The sequence below is a fragment of the Chiloscyllium plagiosum genome, unplaced genomic scaffold (genome assembly GCF_037043375.1).
Source record: "Chiloscyllium plagiosum isolate Xiang-an unplaced genomic scaffold, Cpla_swu_hap1 HiC_scaffold_17, whole genome shotgun sequence".
Lineage (NCBI taxonomy): Eukaryota > Metazoa > Chordata > Chondrichthyes > Orectolobiformes > Hemiscylliidae > Chiloscyllium > Chiloscyllium plagiosum.
Window position 1 is genome coordinate 69,412,578 of NW_028270155.1, and position 12,464 is coordinate 69,425,041.

The 12,464-nt window shown below is 43.2% G+C and overlaps 1 protein-coding gene across 1 annotated transcript; it reads right to left on the reverse strand.

Annotated features, from left to right (window-relative positions):
* Positions 1-2,046: 2,046 nt before the first annotated feature.
* Positions 2,047-12,213, reverse strand: LOC122558568 (glutathione S-transferase A-like). The gene is made up of 6 exons (XM_043707312.2): positions 11,994-12,213; positions 11,805-11,870; positions 11,493-11,598; positions 6,011-6,129; positions 5,122-5,210; positions 2,047-2,365 (listed from the first exon to the last, which is right to left on the reverse strand). The coding sequence occupies exons 1-6, from the start codon at positions 12,159-12,161 to the stop codon at positions 2,233-2,235; spliced, it is 681 nt and encodes a 226-aa protein (XP_043563247.1). The 5' UTR covers positions 12,162-12,213; the 3' UTR covers positions 2,047-2,232.
* Between the last annotated feature and the right edge of the window lie 251 nt (positions 12,214-12,464).

Genomic DNA, 12,464 nt, shown 5'->3' on the forward strand with positions numbered 1-12,464 from the left:
GAGTCATAAAATCATAGAATTCCCACAGAGTGGAAACAGGGTCTTTGGCCCAACAAGTTCACACCAACCCTCTGAAAGGCAAACCACCCATACCCACTCCCATAACCCATTTATCTGCAGTTACTCTTGACTAATGCAACTAACCAACACATTCCTGAACTTTACGGACAATTTAGCATGGCCAATTCACCTAAACTACACATCTTTGGATGGTGGGAGGAAACCCACACAGACATGGGGAGAATGTGCAAACTCCACACAGGTAGTTACCCAAGGTTGGAATCGAACCCAGGTCCCTGGTACTGAGAGGCAGCAGTGCTAACCACCGAGCCACTGTGCCGCCCTGCGCTGAGCTGAGCTCAGGGCTCGGTGTTTGTGAGATTGCCTATTAAGTCAGCTGTCTCCCAGGTGTCAGTGTTCATTAGGAGGTCACTTATGTAAACACCACAATGAGATAAACTTTTCATTATCTGATACACTTTTTTTTTATATGTGCAATAGGTCTGGGCTATTTCAGAGTTCAGATTTGATACTGGCATAACCCATCAAGAGTTACGAAAGCAGAATTTTCTTTCATGTGGGCAGTCAAGGATAACTGCCAATACCTCTCGGTAATGTACGCCCCTTCACCTACCCCATCCATTCAAACTTCCAACTGAGTTATCTGCCAGGAGTTGGTTCTTGTTGCCACATTAACATTTCAGTCGTCAATGCAGAACCTAGGGGAGGCCTCCAGTCTGAGTGCAAGCAAAGCCAGGGAACTGCAGGTACAGCTACGAGGCTCTATTAGTTGGTTGTCCAGCGTGTCATCGACATCCTCCTATCTGTGGGCCCGCTTTTCTGAGCCCAGACTCTAGGGTTAATGGTCGATGGGAGTGCCTCTCCCACACCCAATTATTTTGGACCCAGCCGTGTCTGCCACTGCATAGGCCCTTAAATGCACTAAGAAGCCTTGTTAAGCTTGCTCCTTGAGCTACACATTGATGAGTAAATGAGAGGCCTATACTTGGTCTTTGAATACAGATTTTTTCGGAAGAAGAGGGTACAATGCACCTCCTTTCAATTCATCCACCTGGCTACCCTCACCCTGTGTTTGTAATAACAGGCCAGATCATTACCTGCTTGTCATCTTCTCAGCTACAGCACCACTTTGCTATGCTCCCATAATACAGCTGTTGGCTTTGTTTTACTCAAGCTGAAGTCTCAGTTAGTCTCACCAGGACCATGGCAGAGTACTTAATAAAGGACTGTTTTTATTTTTCTACCTTTATAGTGTTTTGGTTTATTTTCCTGTACTTTGAGACAGCACCAGAGTTGCAACACTACAATGCTTTTCATTAATGATTGTGTTTTGTGACAAATAAATCAAAGTTGCCTATTGTGCAGCTGTAAGCCCCTGGCCTTTGAGGTGGGTGATTCTTATGAAGAATGTAGAGAGTTTTGAAACTGCTGCAAGACAATAATTTAACTGAGAACTTTACAAATGGTATTTCTTCCAGAGTCTAGTATCTACCAACTATAGTTACCTTACCCTGTCACATTCATGTTCTTATGGTTCAGTAAGGTCACCCCTCATTCTAAAAACAGTACTAAGTATAGCCCCAACTTCTGCTCATACCTAGGATCCAACCTAGTGCACTTGCTGTTGACTACCTCCAATACCAGAATAGCTTTCCTTAGGAAACCAAAACTGTTCACAGTATTCTGTGTGCAGTTTAATCTATGCCTTGAAAAGCTTCATTCAGACTATTTTTAATACTAAGTCCCTTTTACCTGAACATATGCCAGAAGTGATTCAAGCACAAATAATCCCAATTCCTACTTTGGAACCATCTCCATCTAAAATATTCTTCCTGCCAGTATGCATAACATTTTGCAAGCATATGAACACCACCACTTGCTGTGCTTCCCAAAGTCATACCATATCCAGTAGCACATCGACAGGAATGATGGTTCATACAGGAGGTTTGACAAAATCTTGAGGTGGAATGAAATGCCTCCTTTTCCCATAGGGACCAATGCCAAACAAATATTCAAAATCATTAATGTGGCCAAATACTATAGATTGTTTAATGTACATGGATGCACTCAAAAACATGTCATTAAGTTTTAATGCAACAATAACAGAAGTGACAAGCTAATCTTTAAGCAATAGTCCAACAGTTGATAACAAATTGATAAGGCCAACAACTTTGGGGTTCATGAATGCAGAATTCAAGAATTCTACAAAACTCAAACATCTTTCAAAATATCCATGGTTGGAGGACTGTCCTTCCAGTGGGGGGGCCAGGAGGCCTGAATGCTTGGCCGCTCTTTCACTTTAGTGTAGTATTCCATCAGCTTGGGATATTTGTCTGTTGATATTCTAAAACCAAAATTAAGTCATTAGCATTCACGGCACAGCCTTATCTTTTCCAATCTCTCCCAACCCTCAACCCGGAGCAAAACATTACAATACTGTCTTGTAGGCAGCCATTTTTGATGGGAAAAGACAAGTTTAGATTAAAACAACCTCCATAAGATAGATGTCAATGTTAAAAAATACTAAATTCTTATGATTGGTTGCATGCCAACCACATTCCCAATGTAGTACAATCAAGGTCAACAGCACAACTGAATTGGGATTCATGCAGAGCAGACCAAATGGAACCAGATGGACTTTAGAATTGACAGTTTCATGGCCACCATTGCTGGATGCAAGCTTGGCCAAGGGAATTCAAAAGGGCATTCTTATGGTGCAGTGGTAGTGCTCCTATCCCTGGACTGGGAGGCCTGAGTTCCCATCCCACTTGCTCCAGAAGTGGGCAGAAACATTGAATAGGTTACTTGGACAGGTACATGGCTAGGGAAGGTTGAGAGATTTGCACAACAGATAAATGAAACTAGTTCAGTTTAGGAAACCTGCTTGACATTAGAAAATAGGTCACATTAAAAAAAAACTAAGAATACAAATTCAACAACTGCTGAGGGGTGTGAACATGCATTCGCAGGAATACAAGTCTGAGCATTTGGACTATAGATCAGTTTAATCCACTACCTTTTGGTGTGGTAGAAAGTAGTGCTCAATGAGCTTCACTACCTCCAGTGAAACATCTGTACTTTAAATGTATTCCAAATTCAAATCTTGAAGTGATTTGAAGCACAGTTCAAACTAAAAAAGGTAGAATGGAACACTCAAGGAGACCAGAGAGTCAGTCTGAAGGAAGTAGGTTAAAGGGGGAAATATGGGATTTTCTTCTAACAGCTTAGAGCCAGTGCATTTATTATTTTTCCTTTTAAAAAAAAAATCAGTGGAACACAGGCAAATTTCAGACACTTCATTCATAGAATGTGGTTTTATCACTTTTTAAAATTAGATTACTTACATTAGATTAGATTATTTAGTGTGGAAACAGGCCCCTCGACCCAACAAGTTCACACTGACCCTCCGAAGAGCAACCCACCCAGACCCACCCCTTCACCTAACGCTATGGGCAATTTAGCATGGCCAATTCACCTAACTTGCACATTTTTGGACTGTGGGAAGAAACCAGAGCACCTGGAGGAAACCCACACAGACACAGGGAGAATGTGCAAACTCTACACAGACAGTTGCCTGAGGCAGGAACATTTATTGGCTAACATTTATTGCCCATCCCAATTGGGCTGAGGGCAGTTAATGGAATCAGCCACATTGTTGAGTCTGGCCTACACCTGACTCCAGGCTGAGTAAACACAGTAGTTTCTTTACCTGAAAAAGGACATTTGCAAATCAAATAGGTTTTTCTGATGACAACTGAGTTGTTTCATGGTCATTGAATTCAATAAAAATCTGAAATTGAATCTAAACTTCATCTGCCATAGTGGGTTTTGAACCAAGGTCCCCAGAACATGACTTGACCTCTGGATTAACTGTCTTGTGACAATACCATTAGGCCAACCCCTCTTAGAGGGCAATAGTAACCATGATTTTTTTTTTAAATTTTAAAGTAAAAATAAGGACATTACATGGAGAAGGAAATAAAACAAGGTAAAAAACACAGTTGGGCAAGACTAGGGTTGAGAGAATCAACACTTTCCCTCTGGGAAAGATTTACAATACTCAAGGAAGCTTATAGACAGGAGATAAGGGAGACCTGACTAGAAAACCATATTTATTAACTAAGTGTTCAGGAAATTACAGAGGCTCACCAGGTTAATTGGTAGAAATTAGAGAGCATCTATTGCTTTTTCATTTTCATGAGGGGGAGACCTGCTGCTGTCAGTGAAGTTAGCAAGAACATGCAGTTTCAAAATTTTGGCCATTACATTTAAACAAAATGGTACTGCATACTAATAAAGCTAGTGCATGTAAAGTCAGTGGACAAACAAACAATATATAGAAAAACCATTTACAGACAGATGGTCAGTCGATAGCAAATTCTCAAATCAAAACAAAATTAAGCCTGCATTACAGCTATAAGTGAAAGCATTACCCAACTATAAAAGTTACATTTGACAAGTCTAAGGTGTTCAGATCACTTAGAAAATTGGCACAAGGTAGGAGAGGAAGGAATTAAAGTATAATGCACAGACCAAAAACAGTATTTCAATAATTTTTTTTTTTTAAAAAGTGAAAAAAGTCAGCTTTATTTCTAGAGGGATGAAAATAGCAGAAATCTTTGTTAGACCTCAAGGACATGGAGACATTTTATAGAAAGGCACTGGTTATGTGGATTAGAGATTTGCCAGAACACCAGAAATACAAGGTTATACCTATCAAGGATAAACAACCTTGACTACATTTGTCAAGAACAGGCAGGCTCAGAACTGATAAAAGTGATCCCCTTTAAGGGATACCAGACACTTCACTTGGTAATGCAGGCATCAACCCAAGATTATTACAACAACAAAAAAGGAAATTCAGAATTAAACATCTTCCCCACTATAGTCCTCACTCCCACAATAATTGAGTATGTGCTATAGATGCATTTGGAAGGAGAAAACTAGATACCTGAAGACAAGTACAGGATTTTACTGTACAAATGGAATAAGAACACCAGCGTCTGAAAGACCTGTTTGCTGTCAATTCTCATTTTTAGAGAAGTTTAATTGTCAGACAATTGGCATGCAATTAAACACCAATTATTGGTATCAACATACCCAAAGCGAACAGCATAGGCCACTTGTGGGAAAAACATTACATCTGCCATTGTGAAGTTCTTCCCAGTAATAAAGGAGTCAGGATCCAGCTAGACAAAAAAAGAGAGATAAGTTTAAAATCACGTGAAGAGTTAGGAAACTGGCCACATTGTAAAAAAACAGCTTTTACACATACTTGCACCACCTGACTACACTTTAGAACCTGCATTAGCATTTTATTACTGTAGCAATAAAACCCACAATAAACTCCAGCAATTACTCCAAGATTTCAGAGGATAAAACAAGTTGGTCATCTCATTGCTTCAACTGCAGTAAAATCAAATCTAGGGAGATTTGCTGGGTATTACCCCTCTTTCCTTCTCTTCTCCCCCCCCCCCCCACAAACATTTGAAACTGGCAGGATAAAAAAAACTTCAGTCTTCTGCTTTGAAATCCTGGATAACCAAATTTTAATCACCTGATTTTCTTAAAAAACCTGGTCAGCACATTTGTTTAGTGACTCTCGACCTAGTTTGATTATAGAATGATTTCTAGCAACAGTTTATAGAAAGACAATACTTTAGTCATCACAAATCAATGAGGCCAACTTCCTAAAAAGGAGGAAGAAAGCACAATCATGAACTGCCCTCAAATCACTCATGCAACAGCAAAGACATCTATAAACCATTATGCTGCAATTTCATTTTTGCATACACCTTCACAACCCCATATGTACAAATGAAAGTTTTGCTAGACCACTTGTGGCATGTTTACTCAAGCATAAAGTCAGCTGTAATGGATTCATAAGACAGCTGTCATGGTTGACCACAAACAAGCAGTACCAGAATGCTCCAGTTTACTGAGCTACTTTACCTTCTACTCAAAAGGAGGTATATTGATTTCTCTTTACCTTTTCAAGGTATCCTTCCCACAGCATCAACTCTTCATTCAGTGCCTTTTTGTTCCTCTCCACAGCAGAGTCATGACGCTCATTTTCTGGAACTCTCCAGTTATAATAGATCACAGCACCTGTAAAATGCATATTGGCATGGACTGGTGATCAATAATCACTAAAAGTTGGAATTTTGACAATACAAAGTAAAACACTGCTGGGAATAATAGAATAGAGTTGGGCAGCTAGATTAATACAACTACTGCAGTTCTTAACTTAAGGATAATGCTCAAGGTGGTGTCATTAGAGGCAACAAAATGGATCAAGACCAATTAGCAGGGAGGTAGTGTAGGAATGGAGAGTGCATTGATAGAATATTCCAGTAGGACATCTGTTCCCCATGATCCCAGAATGACACCTGGCTTGATATATATTTTTCACTGAATCAATTTAAAAATGGAGATTGCACAATACCAGATAGGGTGGGAAACAAAAATATATGTTAAAATCAAAAGTGCAATGAATCCAGTTCCATGAGGTGCATTCAAAATGCAATTGGCCAGACTTCAGAAAGGTCTTGTTTACTTTTATGGGGAAAATAGCATGGAGAGGGGACTGAAGTAGGTTAGCCCATATGGTGTTCTTTGAGCATGTTTCTATTGCACAGTATCCTTTTCACAGCAGAGAGCGGCGCGAGCTGGGCGGGAAGGTAAGTGATTGATATTTGAGTGGGTGTGTTCTAGACTCCAGGCCCTACATAGTAGGGCCTCCCTACCATCCTCCTCCTCTAATCTAATTTTAAAGTCCACAGGTAAGCTACTCAGTGTTCTTGTTTTGGAGATGAAGTGCAGAGTAATGGCAGCGCAGGCAGTGGAATGTTCCTCCTGTAGGATGTTTGAGGTAGGGGTGACCACCGATACACCTGCCGACTTCATCTGCAGGAAATGCAGTCAGATCCTGCTACTCACAGAACGAGTTAGGGAACTGGAGTTGGATGAACTGAGGATTATTCGAGAGGCTGAGAGGGTGATAGATAGAAGCTACAGGGATATAGTTACGCCAGAGAACAGAGGTAGCTGGGTAACAGTTAGAGGTGGGAAGGGGAGGTAGCAGGCAGTGCAGGGAGCCCCTGTGGTCGTTCCCCTCAACAATAAGTATACCGCTTTGGATACTGGTGGGGAGGGGGGGAAAAACGGCCTAGCAGGGTAAGCTGCAGTGACCGGGTCTCTGGCACAAGGTCTGGCTCTGAGGCTCAGAAGGGAAAGGGGGAGAGGAGGAGAGCGCTAGTTATAGGAGACTCTTTAGTTAGAGGGACGGACAGGCGGTTCTGTGGACATGGGTGAGACTCTCAGATGGTTTGTTGCCTCCCGGGTGCCACGGTCCGAGATGTCTCGGACCGTGTCTTCAGAATCCTTAAGGGGGGGGGGGGGGGGGGGGGAAGGGTGTGCAGCCAGAAGTCGTGGTGCACGTTGGCACCAACGACATAGGTAGGAAGAGGGGTGGGGAGGTCAATCAGGAGCTCGGAGTTAGGCTGGAAGCTAAAAGCTAGGACGGACAGAGTCGCCATCTCTGGGTTGTTGCCGATGTCACATGACAGTGAGGCAAGGAATAGGGAGAGAGTGCAGTTGAACACGTGGCTGCAAGGATGGTGTAGGAGGGAGGGCTTCAGGTATTTGGACAATTGGACTGCATTCTGCGGAAGGTGGGACCTGTACAAGTAGGACGGGTTGCACCTGAGCCAGAAGGGCACCAATTTCCTGGGAGGTAGGTTTGCTAGCACTCTTCGGGGGGGGGGGGGGGGGGGGGGGTTAAACTAATTTGGCAGGGGGATGGGATCCGGACTTGTAGTCCAGCAAATAGGCTAGCTGTTTGTCAGGATGTCCAAGAATGTAGGGAGGCTGTGGAGAAGGTAGCACTGACAGGGAGTACTTGCGGACACAGATGGGCTCAAGTGTGTATACTTCAATGCAAGGAGTATCAGAGATAAGGTGGGTGAACTTAAGGCGTGGATCGGTACCTGGGACTACGATGTTGTGGCCATCACGGAAACGTGGATAGAAGAGGGACAGAAATGGTTGTTGGAGGTTCCTGGTTACAGATGTTTCAGTAAGATTAGGGAGGGTGGTAAAAAAGGAAGGGGGGGGGGGTGGCGTTGCTAATTAGAAATGGTATAACGGCTGCAGAAAGGCAGTTCGAGGGGGATCTGCCTTTGGAGGTAGTATGGGCTGAAGTCAGAAATAGGAAAGGTGCAGTCACCTTGTTGGGTGTTTACTATAGGCCCCCCCAATAGCAGCAGAGATGTGGAGAAACAGATTGGGAAACAGATTTTGGAGTGCAGAAGCCACAGGGTAGTAGTCATGGGTGATTTCAACTTTCCAAACATTGATTGGAAGATCTTTAGATCAAGTAGATTGGATGGGGCAGTTTTTGTGCAGTGTATACAGGAAGCTTTTCTAACTCAGTATGTAGATTGCCCGACCAGAGGGGAGGCCATGTTGGATTTGGTACTGGGTAACGAACCGGGACAAGTGATGGGCTTGTTAGTGGGTGAACATTTTGGTCATGGTGACCACAATTCTGTGACTTTCACCCTGGTTATGGAGAGAGATAGGTGCATGCAACAGGGTACGTTTTACAATTGGGGCAAGGGTAAATACGATGCTGTAAGACAGGATCTGAGGAGCATAAGTTGGGAGCACAGGCTGTCAGGGAAGGATGTTGTGGAAATGTGGAACTTTTTCCAAGGAACAGATACGACGTGTCCTTGATATGTATGTACCTGTCAGGCAGGAAAGAGATGGTCTTGTGAGGGAACCTTGGTTGACGAGGGAGGTTGAATGTCTTGTAAAGAGGAAGAAGGGGGCTTACATAAGGTTGAGGAAACAAGGTTCAGACAGAGCATTGGAAGGATACAGGATTGCCAGAAGGGAGCTGAAGAAAGGGATTAGGAGAGCTAAGAGAGAGGGCATGAAAAATCTTTGGCGGATAGGATCAAGGATAACCCCAAGGCATTTTATGCGTATGTGAGAAACATGAGAATGACGAGAACGAGGGTAGGTCCGATCAAGGACAGTAGTGGGAGACTGTATTGAGTCGGAAGAGATAAGTGAGGTCTTGAATGAGTACTTTTCTTCAGTATTTACAAATGAGAGGGACTGTATTGTTGAAGAGGAGAGTATGAAATGGACTGGTAAGCTAGAGGAGATACTTGTTAGGAAGGAAGATGTGTTGGACATTTTGAATAACTTGAGGATAGACAAGTCCCCCAGGCCTGACGGGATATATCCTAGGATTATATGGGAAGTAAGAGAGGAAATTGCAGAGCCGTTGGCAATGATCTTTTCGTCTTCACTGTCAACCGGTGTGGTACCAGGGGACTGGAGAGTGGCGAATGTTGTGCCCCTATTCAAAAAAAAAAGGGAATAGGGATAACCCCGGGAATTACAGGCCAGTTAGTCTTACTTCGGTGGTAGGCAAAGTAATGGAAAGGGTACCGAGGGATAGGATTTATGAGTATCTGGAAAGACACTGCTTGATTAGGGACAGCCAGCACGGATTTGTGAAGGGTAGGTCTTGCCTTACAAGTCTTATTGAATTCTTTGAGGAGGTGACCAAGCATGTGGATGAGGGTAGAGCAGTGGATGTAGTATACATGGATTTTAGTAAGGCATTTGATAAGGTTCCCCATGGTAGACTTATGCGGAAAGTCAGGAGGCATGGGATAAAGGGAAATTTGGCCAGTTGGATAGAAAACTGGCTTACCGGTCGAAGTCAGAGAGTGGTGGTAGATGGTAAATATTCAGCCTGGAGCCCAGTTACAAGTGGAGTTCCGCAGGGATCAGTTCTGGGTCCTCTGCTGTTTGTAATTTTTATTAATGACTTGGAAAAGGGAGTCGAAAGGTGGGTCAGTAAATTTGCAGATGATACGAAGATTGGTGGAGTTATGGATAGTGAGGAGGGGTGTTGTCGGCTGCAAAGGGACTTAGATATGATGCAGAGCTGGGCTGAGGAGTGGTAGATGGAGTTCAACCCTGTCAAGTGCGAGGTTGTCCATTTTGGAAGGACAAATAAGAATGCGGAATACAGGGTTAACGGTAGGGTTCTTAGTAAGGTGGAGGAGCAGAGGGATCTTGGGGTCTATGTTCATAGATCTTTGAAAGTTGCCACTCAGGTGGATAGAGCTTGTAAGGAGGCCTATGGTGTATTAGCGTTCATTAGCAGAGGTATTGAATTCAAGAGTCGTGAAGTGATGTTGCAGCTATACAGGACCTTGGTTAGGCCACATTTGGAGTACTTTGTGCAGTTCTGGTCACCTCACTTTAGGAAAGATGTGGAATCTTTGGAGAGGCAGAGATTTACCAGGATGTTGCCTGGAATGGAGAATAGGTCGTACGAGGATAGGTTGAGCGTGCTAGGCCTTTTCTCATTGGAACGGAGAAGGATGAGGGGTGACTTGATAGAGGTGTATAAGATGATCGGGGAATAGATAGAGTAGACAATCAAACTTTTTCCCCGGGTACAACAGAGTGTTATGAGGGGACATAAATTTAAGGTGAAGGGTGGAAGGTATAGGGGAGATGTCAGGGGTAGGTTCTTTACCCAGAGAGTGGTGGGGGTGCTGCCTGTGGGAGTGGCAGAGTCAGAATCATTGGCAAATTTAAATGGCAATTGGATAGGTACATGGATGGGTGCTTAAGCTAGGACAAATGTTCGGCACAACATCGTGGGCCGAAGGGCCTGTTCTGTGCTGTATTGTTCTAATCTAATCTAATCCAAGAGGGGAAAAAAAATCAGCTACCAACTGAACAGAAATTATCACTTTCTCTTCCTCCTACTGTAACCACCATAGACAATGTAACTGAAGGAGGACAACTTCTGACAGATTAAGATCTGATGCTAGAATAGTCTCAGTTCCACCTCCCAGCCCTGAAGGAGACATTGGAGCTGTTGTGGCAATAGTTGTCTTAGTTAAGGAGCCCAGTTAGGCAATATCCATATCCCATGAACAAAATAAAACAAAAAACACTTCTCAGCTTAACAGGCAAGTCCAGCAGGTTCTCTCTACTCAATGTAGTTGGTTAGTACTGAATAGATTGTTTTAGCTCAATAAAGGAAAAGTTCAGGCAGTGTGGCAGCATCTGTGGAGAAAAATAAGAATTTTAAATTAAGGGTAACTTGACCTGAAACATTGATTACCAGCTGCAGATGCTACCAGCTTTTCCAGCAATCCTGTTTTACACCACAGTTCTTTCAGTTTTTATATTCTGTTGATCTCACTGTCTAGCTTCCATGCCAGTGAGGAGGATACATTCAGTCATTCTTGCTGCAGCACTAACCCCAGGAAATTTAAAAATAAGAAAGCTTCCCCCCCCTCAGGAGCAGCCATTAGCAAGAGTAGCAATCAAATTTACAGTTGGTAACTCTGGAACATTAGCCTGCATATTTAAGGCCAGGGTAAACCAAAAACAGTGGCAACAACCACTAGCTCAGAGAATCGTACCCAGTTTATCCTGCAAGGTCAAGACCTCATGCATTCTCTGGTAAACAGCAGCCTGTTCGTCCCCAGCGTCCGGAATCAGCTGGGTACCTTGGGACTTGAACTGGTTCTGCGAGAGAAAACACAAACAAAATTTTTCTTAAAAAAACAAACAAATTAAGACACCATCTGCATTGAGAACCTTATAGCTAAAGGAGCCTACCCCCAAATAGAACAGTAGGCTCCAGTTGCAAAATAGTTGGACATTTGGAAAAATAAATTCTTTCGAAATCTTTGCGCGCTTCGAAGATTTCCTCCTGTACCCCTCATTCTTACCTCCAAATACAGACAGGCTCCAAAAGATTCGTTCAAAATTGTATCCCCATGGCGGAAACTAGGCAACTGTAATAAAATTAGCAAACTGTTAATTTTTGCATAAGATTTTTTTTATTACAAACAAAAAGCACGCTGCGCTCAAGCCCGTAACATTTCCGCGCCAAGAAACATAGTTCCTCAATCGGTCACCTGGCCCCTTGGGTTAATTGCCAAAACTTCGGACGATTTATGCTCCATCCTTTCAAAGGACAACAGCTTCTGTTCGTATCCATGTAACTTCTTCTCTTCCAAGGCGATCATGATCCTCCAGCAGGGTGGGGAACCGGAGCCCCAGAATAAGAACATCGTCTCAGCCATTCTCCACTTAGCACTAGCCACACCAAAACCAAAATCACACTCTACCCACCCAGCCTCTCCCTCACAGCTCTTTATATATTCACACTATCTGAACACTCCGTTCACAGTTGCCAGAGCTGACGCAGTTCACTAACTACCACACTACTCCCAGTGCAGCACCATCTAAAGGCTAGCAAGCATACATGGGATATAGTGCAAAGTCCAGCATTTATTTCCCATCCCATCCCAAACGGTGCCTACTTCAACCACTGCTGTACTTGGGGTGTAGGAATACCTCTCATTGTTGTTAGGAAGGGCATTTCA